This window comes from Sciurus carolinensis, chromosome 3, assembly GCF_902686445.1.
Source record: "Sciurus carolinensis chromosome 3, mSciCar1.2, whole genome shotgun sequence".
Lineage (NCBI taxonomy): Eukaryota > Metazoa > Chordata > Mammalia > Rodentia > Sciuridae > Sciurus > Sciurus carolinensis.
In genome coordinates this window covers 99435427-99455680 of record NC_062215.1, presented here as the reverse complement: position 1 = coordinate 99455680, position 20254 = coordinate 99435427, and the positions used below count along the sequence as shown (strand labels likewise).

The 20254-nt window shown below is 31.7% G+C and overlaps 1 protein-coding gene across 1 annotated transcript in view; it reads right to left on the bottom strand.

Moving 5' to 3' along the window:
* The window catches only part of Acvr2a (activin A receptor type 2A), a 79824-nt gene that overhangs the window by 14835 nt on the left and 44735 nt on the right, over positions 1–20254 (bottom strand). Inside the window, exons 2-4 of the mRNA XM_047547391.1 lie at positions 18059–18266; positions 15025–15134; positions 14688–14842 (exon numbers count right to left, since the gene is read on the bottom strand). Of these exons, the coding sequence (XP_047403347.1) occupies positions 14688–14842; positions 15025–15134; positions 18059–18266 (473 nt within the window). The remainder of the gene's footprint in view (positions 1–14687; positions 14843–15024; positions 15135–18058; positions 18267–20254) is intronic.

Genomic DNA, 20254 nt, shown 5'->3' with positions numbered 1-20254 from the left:
TTATCTGTAATTTGAGGTTCTACCAATAGGAGTAGGTTGCTTATATGAATGTGAAGACAGGCGAAATGTTTTTTTTTTTTTTTGGGGTGCTGGGGATCGAACCCAGGGCCTTGTGCTTACAAGGCAAGCACTCTACCGACTGAGCTATCTCCCCAGCCCCCCAGGCGAAATGTTGAAATGTACTTCTTCAGAGGCAAAGAAAACCATTCGGTCTTTAAGGTCCAAGAATAATTATATAACTGCATAAAGCAATAATTAACATAACTAGAAAAGGCTACAAAGGTGGAGAGTTTCAAAGCAGATGCCAAAAACTAAAGTATGCGGATGAGAACTGAACGTGAAGAGGGAAAATAATCAGTAGAAAGTAATATTCTACTAATAATTCTGAGATTTTTAATAACTTTTATATAAACTGAGAATGTCTGTAGATAACATATACATTTATAAACTCTCTGTTCTAAAGGATACCAACCACAGAGATATGATTTGATTTATAAAACAAGATTTAGATAATTTAATTCACATCTCAAATATATATCAGCGGTTCAAACTATGATTTGAGTATATTAACTTTAAATTTAAGAAATATACAATAGTTTTCAAAGTTTATGTTTAGGGAAAAAATGGTTATATGTTTTCCAAATGCATAGGTAAACTTCAAAGTTTCCGAAAGTTTTTAAGGCTCTGTTTAGCAAATTTCTAAGCTACCACTATTTCAGAAAGATAGCTTGTCACCCTCTTGTCACAATTATATTCAATATTGTATCATAACGACCATAACACTATTTCCAAAATTACTTATAAGTAAAAATCCTTAAATCAAGAGGAAAAAAACTGGCCTATTTCCAAAAGGTGAGAAAAAGGTTTTACAAAGGCACATTCTTACAGTATTAAAACTTTTAGAACTGTGTTTTTAAATGTAATTTAAAATATTTTTTAACACTTAAAGGATTTGGTTCAAAATTGAGTAACTTTGTAGCAAAGATAATTATATAAAAATCTATGGCACTCACCAATATACATTTTTGCTTTTTTAATGAGAAATTATTAGAATAAAATGTTAAATGCATTTCTAATGTTTTACTTATCCTATAATCTAAAAATATTAGAAACAATTTTAGCTTATTAGTATCATTATAGTAGTTTACACACACACACACACACACACACACACGCACACACGAAACACTTGTTTGTTTCTAGAAATAAAGAATTATTAAATCTTTGAAATGTATGATACCCTGGGAAGACAAATGTAAATATAAACTTCAGAAATGGCAGTAGCATTCTGATGTTATCCACAAAATACTGCTTTGCCCTGCTATACTGAAAAACTACATTTTGGAAAGAATCTATAAAGGCCTTAAGAATTCATAAAAATTTTCCCTAAATATCCAGTTCTCTTGCAATATACATACTATTTTGTGAAACTAAAAAGATATACATTAGAAACGGCTCTGATTATACTTCTGTCATCAGAAAATATGTTGAGAAGTTATGTTGAAGTCACAATTATTGGAAAAAGTCTCACACCCCAATTCCCCTCCCCAATATCACTACTATAATCAACACTGTAATACACAGATAGAGATGGAGAGCTGTGAAGTCATCTATGATAATTTCACTTATTTCTGAATTCTCCATCTGAAGGGTGAATTCTAATAGAATTATACAGCCTTAAACATCCAGACAGCAAAATTTCATCAAAAGTTGTATTTCTGCAGCTAGTTCATCTGCTAGAAATGCCAAAGATGAAACTATCTGAAAATACAAGTTTCACAGTAAAAGATAATGGGCTGGACCAGAAAGCTCTTGTTAAAAATGAGCACATGATAACATTGAAACTTAAGACATTCCATAAAAATTAAACAATATAAGGTTTTTTAGGCTATTGGAGTCATTTGGTATTCTTTTAATCAGTTAAAATAGTCATTTCTATATTCTACTTTAGATAAGTATAAATACTGTTAACAATCCTTTAAAACCAAAAGCTGTTACTATGTCAAATCAATCATATTTCTATAATAAAGGCAGGGAGGAAATCTTTATAACATAAATGTATATAAACTAAAGGATGCACGGTAAAGCAACAATAACAACAAAAATCTTAAGGACAAAATGTTTAGTATGCATCCACAAAAAATTCCACAACCATAAAACAAACATCAATGTATCTTACCTCTATCATTATATGAAAGGCGTGCTTGTGAAGAAAAAACACAGGCAAAAGAAATTACGATTCATATTCAGAATGAGATGAAAAATGACACATCAGTTACAAAAGGAAAGAGAATAATGATTTAGCTTTTAAAAAGTTGGCAGTGATCCAAAGTATTATGTCTTTAAATGAATTTTGGGAACTACTTTCCTTATGAAAAGAGGAAAGTAATACAAAAGAAAAATTCAAAAACCACAACAAAAAGACCACTTGGATTTTACCTATCAGATGAGAGGTAGTAAACAAATTATTGACTCTAGAAAAATACCAAGTTACCTGACCCAACAGACTTTAAGCTAGCAAGTGAACTAAACCAAGTCTTAAATGATTACTATTTATTTTTCGAAAAGTATCTAGAGTCTACATAAGATTAAATATGTATTTTAACTGAAGAAGATATGAGAGGGAACTGGCTTCTGGACACCAGAGGGCAGTATTGCCTTTAACAAAATCTAGCTAGCAGCCCTTAAGAAATTTCTATAAAGCTAGAATATTTTAGATTATACATTCTGGTTTGTCTTAAAAACTTCTAGAATTTCTTACTTCTACTGAGTGAACTTCCTCACTCCTCTTTCATGGAAGACTGCAGAATCACAGTGGTAAGAGAAAAATGTTTCTGCTGTCTATCACTGTGTACAACATAATAAATACACTGGTAACAAAGTAAGACAGGAAAAACAAGATCACCAGAATTAAGTAAAACAGTGACAGACCAGGCCTATTGTTAACCTACTTTCCCAGTCACATAAAGGCAAAGAAATTAAAATGAGTCCTAATTAACAAAACAGAATTTAAATGAGTTAATCCACATTTCAAATTAGTAATATATCAGCAGCTCAAAATTTGATATAATACTAACTTAAAATCTGGAAATATTCAATAATTAGATAGGCAGTAGTGGCCTTGGGAATGATTCACACATACTTCTCACAGTCTGAGCATAGTCAGATGACAATAGAGAACAAGATTTTCATTTTTCTAGTCATCCCCAAATAGGTTAAGGACCTGAATTTAAAATTAAGAGAAATACTGTTGCTGAGAATTCTTCCCAATAGATGGTATATTCCCCAATTTCCAATATTTCTACAATACTTCTACAGAAAACAATAGCACTGACAAAAAAACAACTGGTAATCCCTTTATCTTGACCAGCTGTTTAAGTGGTTTTGCTTCTTTCTTAATATTCTTCCTGTGATAACAATTCAGAACTATTCATAATTCATTCAAAAGGCTGAGTTAATCCCACTATCAAAACAACTTATCAATATTCCAGAGAAAAATTCATCACCTGAAAGTCATGCCAACTGGATAACTATAGATTCCCGAGGTCCAAGGACCACTAGGATCTTGCTTCAGTTCAGGTGCTTTCAGAGTTTGATGCCACTGTACTAACACAGTGCAAATAGTTGCTTACATCTTACCAAAATGTATATTTCTGCTGTGCACTTCCCAAAAAATAAACATTAGAATAAGTTATAAAATGACCAAAGCTTAAATGAGTGAAAACAAGAACAAAACTCAATGTGACAAAAAGGATCATGAAAGAATCCAAAAATAATAACAACACTGAAATACAAACAAATGGATTTTTTTATAAGAGTATCGTTGCTTAATATATTTCCAAATAAACATCAGGATAAGAAAAATGACCTACACTAAATAAAAGCCACCAACAACAGTCCTCAAAGTATACACTATGTGAAAAAATAAGAATTAAAACAAAATTTTAAAAATTCACTTAAATATACTAATTTAAAAGTAATCAAATAAAACAAGCTGGATTCACAAACTTAAAAATATAGCTTTGAATATTATATACTACAACTCTAGGTAACAGCAAAATAAAATCAGCAAATTAATGTCAAGGAATTGGGTTTGGGGATTAGAAAGAGATTTGCTGCGTATCCCTTAAGTGGGAAAGAAATTACTGCCTAACAGAAAATAATGAAGAGTATTTCTCCATTCATCCATTCTCCATTCAAAACTGTTTAATGAACACCTTGTTTGTGTCAGGTACTGACTACCCCAACCCTCATGAAGCTTACAGTAGTCCACGTAGACAGACTAACCAATGATTTGCATAAAAGAATACATAATTACAAACTAACAGCAATAAAAAGGAATTCAGAACCTTGAGTATCTATAAAGAAATACCTGACTTACACTGGCTGGTGAAATAAGATTTCCCTGAAGATACCTCAAGTAATGGAGTAAGAACTAGAGGGAAGCAGATAAGGTGAAAACAATATTGGGATAGTTCTAGATACTCAACTTATACAAACAACTTACACAAACTAGATTTCAGAAAGGTAATCATTACCCATGAGTGGTATTTGGAGATATAAGTGGAGCTATTTAGGAGCTAGATAGGCATATATGAAATACAAAGAAATCTTTCCAGAAACAAAGATTTTTGTTTATATACTGTTTATATACTATACATATATATGTATATATGATATATACTATAAATAGTCTTTTATTTACTATTTAAGCTATTCCAAGATATCTCTATCTGTATACATATATAAATATTTTTTTCTTTCTTTTTGTACATCTCACTCAACAACATGTTGGGACTACCAAAAAGGAATTGCCTCTCTCCTCTTTATTATCTAATTATCTTACATTCTAAGAAACTCTACAACTATTCATTTTTTTAAAGCCTACTGCCAAGCAGATAGAAATAAAGTAACATAGTGTATCAGGGCAAACATTTCTGAGCTAGAAAAAGCAAGATACACATTAACAGATTCAATAATATTGATATTATTAATGCACAGTCCTGATTTTATCTAATTAGATCTTCCAGATTCCTCTGTAATGTATCCTACTTTCTACAGTTTCTTTCATCTTACTCCTCCTGAAAACAAAGAAAAGCAGAGATTAACACGGATGAGATGAGGACTCTGGATAGGTTCCCTACAAAGTGGTAGCACTTCAGAGCAAGGAGAACTAGGGTTAAAAGTCAGAAAGAAATGTAGGCATGCCTTTTCTCCTTTTGATTACTGCTAAAACACATCAGGTTTCTGACTGATTATAGAAGAAATTTTATTTATTTTAGAATTTGTATTCTGCAGATGAAGATGAAGAAATGGAAAAGACCATGTTGTACACAAATTGTGCTGTGGTAAATGGTTGTTTTTATCTACAAGGCTATGTATACTTGTAATAGAAACTATTTTAAATGCAAATTACATAACCTCATCCCTTTATCCTACTTCAATATTTTATAGACCTTATCAAATTATTCATTGAAAAAAGTCATTTAAAAGTCATTCAATCAATGAACTTTGATACTTGGAATTAAATGCCCAGGCTTTGCCACAGGGTAGTAGACTCTTAAGTCAAGTCTTGCCTCAGCCTACAGAGCCGCTGGGATTACAGGCACGTGCTGCCACACCAAGCTTGAGTTCAATTTTGAAGTTGTTACTCTGTTGGCAATAACCACTAACACTTATTGAGCACTAAACATTAGCAAACACCCAATGTTTTTTCCTCCCAATCACTGTAGAACTGGAATCAGACATTTATTCCTTTCCTTCACACTTTACCTCAAATGACTAACACAATTCCCTTTATTATCTTTGCCCTTCACTTCTGAGCTGCAAAGTCAACCAACCAATCAACCTGTTTTTAGTTTACCTACATATTAATCCACAAAGCTTCCATAACAGTTGTTTTAGTAAATGGAGTTTTTCAATTCTATTTTCTCAAATAAATAAATAATAATAATAATAAAGATTTGACAGCAATTAAGTAGCTAACATGAAGAAACAAGTCTAACATGAGGTCCAGGAGATGAAGACTACAGAGAAAAAGTAAACTCACTTCCTCCAACTACCATCTCTTTGTCAGGAAAGAAAGATAAATTATGTACTCTGATCTCTACACATGATTCCCATTTATAATTCCAAAGGGAAAACTGAACTCAGGATTTTAAATTTTAAATGGAAATCACTTTTAGGAATAAGTTGCTTTTGATTAGTTTTAGTTTTAAATTGTTCTAAGCTATTAATAAAAACTACATTTTCCCTCCTTCTCCCCTTCCTTCCTTTTTGCTTTTTGACATAGAATTTTAGTCAGTCTCCAAGTGACCCTGTCTGAGAATTTTTTGGGGAGGGCGGGGTGGTGTAAGAATTGAAACCAGTGGCACTTTATTACTGAGCTACATCCCCAACCCTTTTATTTTGAGTCAGGATCTCACTGAGTTGCTCAAGGCCTTGCTAAGTTGCTGAGGCTGGCCTCAAACTTGGAATCTTCCCGCCTTAGTCTCCCAAGTTGCTGGTATTACAGGTATGTGCCACCACACTCGGCCTCTAAGCATTTTTCAATGGAATAAATTATATATGCCCAATAAGAGTAATTTTTTGTCAAGGTACACGTCTACGGATAGTTTATGAGACTTCTCACAAGTAGAAGTATATTTTAAAGCAAGCTATAATTTAGGTTGCCAATACAAAAATAATCATATACCACAGTGGGACACAGAAGGAAAAACATGTATAGCAGCCCTATACTATTTCTTAGACATATACCAAAAAAAAAGTTCAAACATTAGACAAAAGTATTTATATCATATTTTAATCATACTAATACAGTTGAAAATATTTGTAGGTTCTATCTCTTAGCAGAAACCTAACACAAACTCTAAGCTGACATCACACTATTCACCTAAAATGTACACCATTTAAAAACACACACACACACACACACACACACACACACACTAAATTTTGATATTTCCTGACCATACATTAACACTCCACAAAATTTCACTTAAAAATGCATCATTAAATCAAATGAAAATATATCTTTGGTATACTGTTAATTTAAAATAATTCAGTTTGAGAATAATATCTTATAGTTGATAAAGAGGAAAAAAGTATATTCTCAAATGAAATTAGAGAAAAGGTATAGAAGGATATTCACCAACCTGTTTTAAACTGATTATTTTCAAGAAAGTGAGAGAAAGGGGTAAGAGGAGGAGCAAATTATTCTGTTTTTCTACACACCTATTTCTAAATAACTTGTCTTCATACAAGAAAGGTATTCAAAAATAATATTTTGAGTTGCTATAAACACTGATGTGGCTGCATTATTGTAGTATGCTAATTTTAAGTCCTCTGGGTATAAGCCAAGGAGTGGGATAACTGGATCAAAAGGTGGTTCCATTCCAAGTTTTCTGAGGACTCTCCATACTGCTTTCCAGAGTGGCTGCACCAATTTGCAACTCCACCAGCAATGTATGAGTGTGCCTTTTTCCCCACATCCATGCCAACACCTATTATTGTTTGTGTTCTTGATAGTAGCCATTCTAATTGGAGTAAGATGAAATCTTAGAGTTGCTTTAATTTGCATTTCTCTAGTTACTAGAGATGTTGAACACTTTTTCACGTTTATTAATCGCCTGTATATCTTCTGTAAAGTGTCTGACCAATTCCTTGGCCCATTTATTGACTGGGTTCTTTGTATTTTTGGTGTATAGTTTTTTAAATTCTTTATAAATTTTAAAGATTAGTGCTCCATCTGAAGTGCGTGTGGAAAAGATTTTCTCCCACTCCGTAGGCTCTCTTTTCACATTATTGATTGTATCCTTTGCTGAGAAAAAGCTTTTTAGTTTGAATCCATCCCATTTATTGATTCTTATTTTGATTTCTTGTGCTTTCAGAGTCTTGTTAAGAAGTCCAGTCCTAAAGCCAACAGCCACATCAATGTTTCTAGCAGCTCAATTCACAATAGCTAGATTGTGAAACCAACCTAAATGCTCTTCAATAGATGAATGGATAAAGGAACTCTGGTACATATACACAATGGAATATTATTCAGTCATATACAATATATTCAGTGCATATATAATATTCCACAATGGAATATTATTCAGTCATAAAGAAGAATAAGATTATAGCATTTGCAGATGGATGGAATTGGAGAATATCATGCTAAGTGAAATAAGTCAATCCCAAAAAACCAAAGGCCAAATGTTTTTCCTGATAAAGTTGATAATGATACATAGTGGGGGGGTGCGGGTGAGAGAAGAATAGAGGAACTTTATGTAGAGGGAAATGAGAGGGAGGAGGGGGCAGGGGTATGAAAGATGGTGGAATGAGACAGACATCATTACCCTATGTACATGTATGACTGCACAAATGGTATGAATCTGCATCATGCACAACCACAGAAACTAAAAGTTGTACCCAATTTGTGTATAATGAATCAAAATGCAGTCTGTAAAAATAAAAAAATAAAAAAATAATATTTTAAGTAGAAGAGAGTTTAAAAAGAAAGGGAAGAAACAAAAGAAAACAAAAAAGCCAAAAAGTAAGATATGTGTTAATTAACTCCAACCATTCAGTTTCAACTTATTTCAAGATGCACTTCTATGGATATTATAATATTTACTTTGTAAGGATAATTTAATACTAACATATTAAATACTATCAATAAACTTTAATATATTTCCCTGCATCCTCCCCAGATAAGGAACCAGCATACTTTTCCAAATTGACTTAAAAATGTTTATCCTACCCATTCAGTGTCTTATTAATTCTAAATGGATCCAAATAGAGACCCATTATCAAGAGGAAAATTCTACAAAGCACTTTCACAGATGACTTAGTTTCTCAGTGGGTACTAATCTGACATAGCATAAAATGATAACCTATTATTACTTTAATATTAAGGTCAACAGGATTATTTTACTTGTCCAACTCGGGGATCCCAAACATTAGAAAGTCCTTACTTCTTAACAAACTAACACCTATTTAAATGTCATAATGCAAGGACAAAAGAAGCTGATATCATTTTTAAAACTATTAACTCTATAATAAAAAAGTGCTATTTGTATAAACTTAAATGAACAAGAGCTAACTTTAACATGCCTCTATCTCCACTGGATAGATCCTCCATATAAAAAAATTAAAGAAGTTTTAGAAGTAAAAAATGCAATCAATAATTTACACTTAACAGACATATATAGAATATTTTATCCATCAATGGCCAAATACACTTTCTTCTCAGCAGCACATAGATCCTTCTCTAATACAGACCATATTATGTAAGCTATCACATATGTTGGCATACAATTGTAATATTACCTTACTATATTTTTAGCATCTGTGGGGTTATTTATATAAGCTCCCTTTCCACTGATATTAATTTGTGTTCTTGTTTTTTTCTTGATTAGACTTTGATTTTTATCAAATTATAGCTGTATTATTTCTTCTCTATTTCATATATTTCTGCTCCTACTCTTTATTTTTTCCTTCCTACTACATAATTTGAAAATAATTTATTATTCCAGCTTCTTCCTGATACAAGTACTTTAAGTTATAGATGTTCATCTGAGTGTTATTTTATCCCAGAGGTCCTGATATTTTAAGCTTTTATTACTACTTAGTTCAAAGCACTTTTTAGTTACTTTTCTTATGCTTTCTTCCTTGACCTCTGATATATTTATAAATGTACCATTTAATTTTGAAATAGATGACATGGGGGTGGGATTCTATATATGTTAAGGTGACTGATTTCTAATGTAATAAATCATGCAGGAAACACAATCTGCATGATTTCAAATTTTAAAAAAAGTAATGGAAATGTCTTTTACATTGATTGCATTGGATACATACAAGTCAAAAGTGATCAAATTGGGGAGAGGGCATAGTGGGTAGGAATGATAGTAAAATGAATCAGACATTATTACCCTATGTGCATATATAATTACAAGACCTGTATAACTCTACATCATGTACAACTAGATGAACAAGTTATACTCAATTTACATATGGTATGTCAAAATGGATTCAACTGCCATGTATTCAACTAATTAGAACAAATTTAAAAATATGAAAATAAAATTAATAAGAGGCTAACTTCATACCTCGTTAAAGGTTGATCATTTCTAGCCCCTAAAGTTCATTTTCTTATGAGCTGGTATTTTTTTATCAGCACAAATATAAATCTTATAAGCAGGAAACTTAAAATTACATATGATCATGAAAGCAATGCAGTTTTATATTTTTGCATTCAGTTCACTCACTACATGTTTTAAAAGCATCTTCCTAAATATGGAAGGACAATTTCAGCACAGGAAAAAGAAGTGACCTGAGTAACACAAACTGACAGAAAGTTTCAATGTGATTAAAGAAAGAATTTAATAATGTCATTGTCTTATAAAAGCCAGAATACTTCAACTTACTTAATATCCCCCCAAAAAATATGGTCTCAAGATTTATAGCACAAAAATTTTCATAAAAAAATCCACTGGAATATTTTATTAACATCTTGCTATAACTCTACAAACAACAAATTCAATTCACTAATTCAGCACTTATAAAATGATGATTTCAAACAAATACTTGTGTAAATTATAGCAGTAATTATAATACTACTCAGTCTTCAAGGAGCTTACAGTCTAATGGAAAAATGGAATATGAACACAAATTGCTATGAGTTCTTCTCAAGATAATTCACCTACACTGCAGAAAACAGAAAATGACTTGACCACTATTTTCTCAATTTCTTCAAGGATGGCACATAATTAAAACAATTCAGTTGCACATGACAAATGCTTTAGGGTGTAGTCGGAAGACAGAATCACAGGGCAGAATACAGAAGACAACTTCATGCTCAAATTTCATATTCTTTATAGTGGATCACTGGGAGTTATCAAAATTTTTAAGCACAGAGGCAACATAATCAAACATGTAAAATGCTACAGATGAAGGAAGAGAAATGAAAACAAGAAAATCAGAATTAATCTCAAACACAGATATAATAATGTCCTGCACCATAACAGGATCAGTAAGGAAGAAAAGGTGAATGAACAGGATTTAATAAGTGATAAGACCATAGTCAGAAGGAGTTGTCTTCAAGGCTTTCATCCAATGTAATTGGGAAGAAATTAAATAATAGTAGAAACATAGTAGTTATCCATCATAAAGAAGCATGGCTTCAATTTTTTTTGAAAAATAGTAAAATGCTTTTTCTATGCTTCTAACTGTGTCTGATTCACTTTAGAATGTTTTTCTTAGTTACTAAAAACCATAATTAAAAGAACCATGTTTTAAAATATTGAGAGCCCTACCTATATCACTTCTTCAAGATAAAAATACTAATGAAACCAGAAAAAAAAATCTGAACAACCTGCTGTCTTTATCTTACTATTTAACTATAAAACAGTTTATCAATCACGATGAGACCAATCCCTAACAATAGACTAATTTATTCACAAAATAGTCTTTAGCCAAGGATTTTCATTGGTATATTATAATTATATGTAATAGTAGGATTCATTATACCATATTCACACATGCACATAATTGATTAATTTCATTCCCCTAAGCAAAGATTTGAGAAATTTCCCTAGGAAAGCAACAACAAATTTGGTCATTGTCCTAAAGCATTTAAAGAATCTGGAGAAAGGATGTTCCAGAAATCCATGACAAGAATGTTAAAATTTTTTCTCAATTAGTCTTGAAATTAAACTTGGTATACATGAATGTGGGGTAAAATTCATAAGATACCTCAATACTAAACATGCAGTATTCTTCTCCTACCTACCTCTTTATCCTTTAGTCATTTCAAGGACTACTTTTCAATAGGAATTGACCACAGGGGCAATTAACCACATCCCTAACCACTGAGCAACAGCCTGAGCCCTTTTTTGTATCTTATTTAGAGACAGGGTCTCCCTGAGGAGGCCCTCACTAAATTGCTGAGACTAGCTCTGAACTCACAATCCTCCTGAGTCACTCACTTGAGTATAATTTATAGACCTGTTCCATCAAGCCCAATGCTAAAACAATTTTTAACAGAAAACATGTTTGTGTGTTTGTTTGTGTGTATGTGTGACTGTCTACCTGTCTCTGCCCCCACTCCCCAATCTCTCTCTCCCTCTCTCATATATGTGGGGGGCAGGGCTTGTTTTCTTTTGTCCTGTGAGACAATGTTAATGTGAGATGATGTTACTGCTCATGGGGGTAGTTACACAAACTATTCAATATCCAAAAGTAGAAAAATAATCTAGCCTATAGCATGATTCTGAGATGGCAGGGAATGTTGACTGAATTATCTGAAATACCTGAAACGTCTGCTTTCTTAGAGAGGCAGGCCAGAATAATAGGAACAAAGCCTCAGTGTCAGAGGGTTCTTGGTTCACATTCCAGCTCTGACACTTATAAGTTCTGCGTCTCAGTTTCTCTATGTATAAAATTATGATTTATACTACACATTTGGTCCTGTGAAGTAAGATTAAACAAGTGCTTTCCACATCTGGCTGGTCACCAGATTCAACTGGGAAGCTTACTGAAAACATAATATCATAGGCCACATTCCAAATTATCAGGTGGGTCATCCAGGAAATTATATTTCTTAACAAATCCCAAATATAATCCTTACATATTAGCACTGCAATCTGGAAATTACTGAAAAACTTTTTCTATATATTTATATGCTTTATTTTATTATATAATTTATATATTTATGCATAATATAATGGTTCCACAGAACAAGGACTTAAATCTTATATAAATCAAATTACCATTAATTTTTTTAAATAAAAGGTAAGCCTTTTGTCACAAGATGGCTCTTGCAAAACTAGAATGCATAAATCAAATGAAATTTCACATCAATGGCAATGCCCCTTTTTCACAGTTTATGCAGCAGGAAAGCATAAAGTCAGGCCCAACTTGCATTTTTCATCAGGTTACTCCATCACAAAATCTTTATTCCTACTTTTTTTAAGCAATTCATACAATTCATGTAAATTTATGACAGCAATGCAAGTACTAAATAATGTGTACAATAACATTAATAATTGCAACAAATATCTAAAATCCTCAGAGATAGATTTTCTTAGATGATCCAGGTTCTTATGGCAACTTTTAAAAAAGTCTTAAACCCTTGAATTAATTAGGATTTCTAAATAAAGTGATCTAATATATAGATTAGCAAGTCCTTTTAAAAATAATGCCTAAATCACAACTTTGTATCTATATTGAATATAAACTAATATAAGATCATGTTATCATTTTAAAATTCCTTCCATAAAAACCTTAACAAATTTATTTAAATGTGGGTTCTAGTTTATTTATATCTTATCATAAATGTAGGGTAAATTCAGGAAACTACTACAATATTAAATACTCTCTTCTAAAGAAATTTAGGTACTAAAACAAAATTTTAAAGTTATCACTGGCAAAAGGCAAAGTGTATCCTATAGTTATCTTAATGCATTGTATACATTAAGCACTACATTTTTTTTACTTTTAAAACACATTTTTATGAATGATTTTTAATAAATCCAAATGTAGCCACTACTGTTTAAAAGTTAAAATATTTAAATTACATAAAATATTATTTATCTAATTTATTGAACAAGGTATTTTATTTTACCTTTGGGTTTAATTCTTCATATACAAATCTTCCAAAGAGTATGGAGATCAATGATCTAATACTAACAGATTGCTGCAAGTACTAAGAAAGAAGTATGTTATGTAAATAAAGCTTAGAGGGAAGAAGTTGTTTTGGTCATTAAATTATAGGACTTTAACATTTTCTTCTATCAAGTTTTAACCATTAATCCTACTGGTATTAGAAAAACAAAGTTAAACCAAGAGATCCAGAAGGTCATGGTAATCTGATCTTTTAAGAGTTATAAGAAACACAGTAAAAACAAGAATTTAGAGCAATATCTCAAGCAAGTATAACCAAAAGTTATCAGCTTTCCTGGGCTTACAGAATATTAAGCTACCCCCATAAAAAGTCTTTGTAAAGCACTAGACCAGGGTCAATTGTCCTACATGGTAGAGAATGAGGAAAATGTAGTGCATTTAATCTGATTACTAATCACACCTCTGTTTTCAGAAATATTTAGGGTAAGGTGAGTGAAAATCTAGGGCATTAAAAAAGTTTTTAGTCTTCAAAAGGGGAAGAAAAATTTTTTGAACTACCAATGACACATGAACACATGATGAGAAATGTTGTTCTTCTGCTCCTTTCCCCTAAAATACTTTTATGGTCCTAAATTATGAAACCTCTTTTCCATACTTTCTTGTTTATCTTCCTGTGTACATCCTGATGTTTGGGTAAGTAGTACTGAAAAAGGCCCAGAAATTTTAGAGAAGAGGTTGAAAAAGAAAAAAAGGGTTATGATTAACACTTCTTCTCCACCATTAATTAATTTTCAAGAAGAAAGTAGGGTGTACCCCTACTTAAACATACTAGAATGAAAGCAAAACTCTCCAGAAAAAACAGGAATGGGAATACCTCTCATTCTACTCTATCTCAACTTTTGAGAAAAGTTTAGAACATAGCAAATTAATGTTTGTAAAATTAGTCATAGTTCCCATGACAATAAACATTCAAAAATTAACTTGAAAGGAAAATAATGTTAGCTTAGTTTCACCATAGTAATATTTCTTTTAAATATAAAATTTAAAAGAGTACAAAGTATGGAGCAATAACTTACTTGAGTTGGAACAAGTACAGGAGGGTAGGCCATCTTGTGATGCCTGTATACCCAAAATGCACATATGACAATCCCCGCAATTAACATAAGTGGCACCAAGGAATAGAGCAGGATGTTGTAATAGGGTGGCTTAGGTGTAACTGGATTTGAAGTGGCTGTGGAAAGGGGAAGGGAAAAACAACTCAGATTTGGTCTACAAAATTCTACAATGTTTATCATAGTGTCAAATATTTGGGAAAAACAGAATATGAAGAAATAGGAGTATTCTATCAACACAAATATTCTTTGTGATCAATCTACATGATGAACAAACTTCTGATTTTTCCTACGAACTTACGCTGCGTGACTTCCATCTCCGGAAAATAAGAAAACTTTTCATTACACATATTGCCCTCACAGCAACAAAAGTAGACTTCAGGGCTGTCTTTTTTTTCTATACAATCAGTCCTACAAACAGAAGAGAAATAATTAAGAACAATATTCTCAGGGATAAAATAATGAATGAGTCACATATACTCAATTTAAAAATTTTATTAATATTTGAAAATCAAATTTTTTCAAAAATTTTTATTGATACACATTAATTATACAGACTAATGATCATTTCCTCAAGGCCAAAAATATCCTAGACTGTTATTAGTAAATCTTATCAGGAAAAAAACAAAAACAGCTGAGTTTATAACATTCACATGGACTCCTTGCTACTAATGCTTTAATATGGTTTTTAATAAACAATCTATGGCAAGCATCTTTTTTGTTTCTTTTTTTAATTATTAGAAAAGCTTGAAGAAGAACATAAAGTCAATGAAATAATCTGGTCTAGCATTGCTTTTGCTCATGGGAAATATAGCTTTCCCATTTTTATGAATATTAAAAACTAAAAACTACATATAAATCTGTGTGAGTTTAATAATAATAAGTACACACACAAATTGATAAAAGCTCATATTTCATGTATGAAGCATATTTCAAAATCAGAAACCCAAACTAGCTTTGGGAATTAATACTGTCATTTTTAATAGTAATAAATTTGTTTCCTGAACACAATGAGCAAGATTGAGATAGGCATCAAGTATAGAACAAAGACACAATAATAAACAAATGGAACCCAGTAACTCAAACTGATTAGAATTAGATGGGATTTTTTAAAAAGGCAGTCAATAGGACCTAAGACTTTAGACACTGAAAAGACATGGATTCAGCCTCTAGAATAATCCCTAATCAACCACCAAGAAATAGCTATATGCATTTAGTAAAAAAGAATCACACTTTTAAATACATTGCATCTTTGTGATAGCTGCTAGAAAAACAAGGTTGAATTTAACTCCTCAGGGAAAGGTTCAAGAAATTTCAAGGAGATAGTTTTAACAAAAACAAATTTTGAAATATAATCTATACTAATACCTATTTAGAAAGTAAAAACACAAGTCTAAGCTTTAACAATGTATAAGGAGAAATGTATAAATTCAAAATTAATATTCAGATTCATATCTCAAATTATAAGAGATTAATATGATTAAACACCTAGCTGAATCAGTTCAAGAAAATTACTTTTCAGCATCCAATTTCATACTTCCCCTCCCCCAGGCATTGAACTCAAGGGCACTTGACCACTGAGCCACATTCTCAGTCCTATTTTGTATTTTACTTAGAGACACAGCCTCACTGAGTTGCTCAATGCCTCATTTCCTTGAGGCTGGCAATCCTCCTGTCTCAGTCTCCAGAGCTGCTGGGATTACAGGCATGTGCCATTGCCCCCAGCTTCATTCTTCTTTTATCATTGCCTTTTCTTCCACATTTGGATGCTACTTGAATTTTTTTTTTTTTTTTTTTTTTTTTTTTTTTTGCTTTTCTCTTCTCTTACTCTTCTCACTATACATTTTTCAATCAAATTTAGAGCATAAAAAAAACCTCACATACTTCTGTATTAGCATTTAATCCCCCCAAACAAAGCTAGTGTAGTAATTATCACTCTAAGAGAGCAAGTATTTGCACTGAATAATGATGCACTCCACAGACTTCCAGTGAATGGCTCACAACCCATTTCATCACTAAGTCTCACATGTGGAAATGCTGCTTTTAGGTAGGAAACAGTTTTTATTTCCCATCTCCCCAAAAAAAGAAATCCCTAATTTAAACTAATTAAAAGATGAACATTTTGACCAAAATGATACCAAGCCTTAGCAGAGAGATTAATAATCAGAAATGCTGCTAAAAATGTAAGTGTAAAGAAATAATCCTAGAAAACTCACAAACTTAGAAGTATACCATAAACACTAAAAATATACCAAAATGACTGCACTTTTAATTTCTCATTAAATGTGAAACTAGTCCAATTTTCAGGGTTTAATAGTGTGTGTGTGTGTGTGTACATATATATATATATATATATATATATATATATATATATATTTTTTTTTTTTTTTTAAGTTGTAGATGGATACCTTTGCTTATTTATTTTTATGTGGTGCTGAGGATCGAACCTAGTGCCTCACACGGGCCAGCTGAGTGCTCTACCACTGAGCCACAATCCCACTCCATTTTCAGGGTTTATTCAATATATATTGCTATTAGTCATATGTAGCTAACTGATCAGAGATTTCAGATAATCAACTAAGGCTCCTGAAAATAGATCTCATGTTCAGTGTATGTGGCATCACTCTTCTCTAATGGAAATCCTGTGTCTCAGACAGATAAGTGATGGTTCCACAATGTACCCAACTTCTTACTAATAAAGATCACAGGCAGTCAATAACATGACCACTATATTTTACTTCCAGTACTGAACAATTTAAACAAGATCTTTTAAATAAAATGTAGCTTTCTAGGACTGTGTTAGTTCTGCTGTAATTCTGAATGTCAAGTTAAAATGTCTCTCAGGGTAAAGAACAAAGACTTCTGTAGCAAGAAAAAAGTGGGGTGGGATGTAATAAGATCAATTTCTTCCAGATACATAAAGAAGGAAACTGAAAGGAAATTAAATACTGCAATTAAGTTTTAGTCTCCTTGAGCATAGATTTTCCAACAGATATACTCTTATTAAACAATTTTAAAAGTCCTTTTTCCTTAAAATTGGCATAAAAGTTCATAAGCCTGACAACGTGGGCATGATATTTCCTTAAGAGGTCTCACTACGAGATAGAATATTCAAAATATATCAAGGATAAAACATCATAAACATGCCATGTTTATTTTGAAATACATATCTTGTCATTAGAGCATAATTATAATGGTCTTTATAATTCCATTTTTAAAAAGCAAAAAAAAAAAGTTATATGAAAATCTATGCACTGATCTCCTCATTTCAAAAGGGGGAAGGGGTGAAGAAAAATTACTCAACACTTTCACAAAAAAATAAAGTATGTTCTCACCTGTCATAGCAGTTGATATCATCCAGCCAACAACCTTGTTTCACTATTTCAATGGAACCAGAAATATTCTTCCAGGTAGCAAAACAATGTCGCCTTTTATCTTTGTCACCATAACAGGGTTCAACACCAGTTTGATTGGTTCTGTCTCTTTCCCAATTAGCATTAAAGAAAAGACACTCCTGAGTTTCTGATCTACCAAGTATAGCACCTATAAGATAATAAAACAACAACTTACTGTAACATGTTATATTACCATTATAAAAGAAGAGATTGTCTCCCAAGATAGCAACTTCAGGAGTTCCTAAAATGTCAACAATTTACTGTCTTCCCAGTATTATAACTTTGGATTTATGTTTCCAGGTTAATCCCTGGACTTCAAGTATAAAAATAACCACAATAATCTGACCACATACATCACAAGATTTCTCTGGACAATGCCAGTTTCATTTCATTTAAGAATATCCTTGATGAAAAGCAGAAGATACTATTAATTGTATTAACTCTCAATCCTTAAATAGACTTCTTTTCAAAATTTGTGTGACAAAATAGGAAATAGGCAAATGCAATACTGCTGCATACCAAAGCGTAACAATTGCCTTAAGAAAAAACACACTGAATGATTGTAGACTACACCAATTCATATTTGGGTACCTGGCAGATAAATTCTTAAAAGTGAACCAAGTAAAACTGTTACCTCAAGAAAAAAAAAATGGACAGGACGTATTGCAAATGATAAAATGTTGAGTTTTCAGGCAAAAATAAGAATTTTGTTTTCAGGCAAAAATATGAATTTTGAAAAACTTTCTATCTACCACCATTAGCATGACACCATACGATACTTAAAAATTTTTCTGATAAGATCAGTGGTGATATCAAATGTGACCTTTACTGAATAATGAAATGTGCTGATATTTAGAAGGTCTATATAGTTTAGAGACTCAATATTTTCTAAATGAATTATGGCTGCTGTTACGAAAGCATTAAAGAGTAAATCCACTGCAAGGCAAATCAATAGATTTTAATGTTACAAAGGACAAAAAGTTCATCAATGATATCAAACCAACTAACTTTTAAGAAACTAAGTTTAATCTTACCTGGGAAAGCAAGGAACTAAAAGACCCCAAATAATTCTGGGGTCGGGGGGAGTTGGAGAACTCACACTTCCTGATTTTAAGGGTTACTATACTTATAGAATTGCACATCTAAAATAATACATTTCATTCTATCATAAATTATATTTCAATAAAGCTGATTTTTAAAAAATGAAAGAAACTACCATTTATTGAGTTTGGTATGGAATCAAAGAAAAACATCCACTAATATCTAAATACATTATTAAAATATTACTCCTTTTTCTAACTATGTATCTGTGTATGGCCCGATTTCATTCATATACTTCAATCAGAATCAAATATCACAACAAATTGAACAAAGAGAAAAATTCAGTTGACTTCTACAAAAATCATGAAAAAAATTTGCAAAATTCTTGCTTATTTCTTTTTGTTTTGGAAAATATTTTCATAAAGAGCTGTTCTTTTACTAACAGAATATAATTATTACTATTTTTAAACAAATTAATATTTTAAAAATTTGTCTTCATTTCTAATATGATCAATATTAACAGATAAAACCCACATTTTAAAAAAGTTCTTTGAGGTTTTTGAGAGACTAAAGAAGTCCAACGAAGAGTTGTTCTACAAATGTACTACCACAGAGATATAATTATAAGCTACTAGTATCTGTGAGTAGTAATGGCGCCATGGACTTCCCCCTCAAGTAGGGAAAAAATAATAGCATAAACTGACATATTGCACACTATGCTGGTAACTGTCAACTGCAGTCTATAAAAGAAGGACTGCTACTACTACTTATCTTGTACACAGCCACTTTCTAAGTTATTCCTTTTCAGAAACTTGTTCAAAATATGAGCAAACTAAGTTTCCTCCTTTACCAAAAAACCCAAAAGCAATCATTTACTGCCCACACTTTTATCTTAAAACAGAGATGGCAAACTTTTTCTGTAAAGGTCCAGACAGTAAGTATTTTAGGCTTTACAGGCCATATGGTCTGTCGCAACTACTCAACTCTGCTTGTGAAGCACAAAAGCAACCATAGACAGTAAATGAACGAATGTGGTTGTGTTCCAATAAAACTTTATTTATGGACACTATAAAAAATTCTTGTAATTTTTGCATC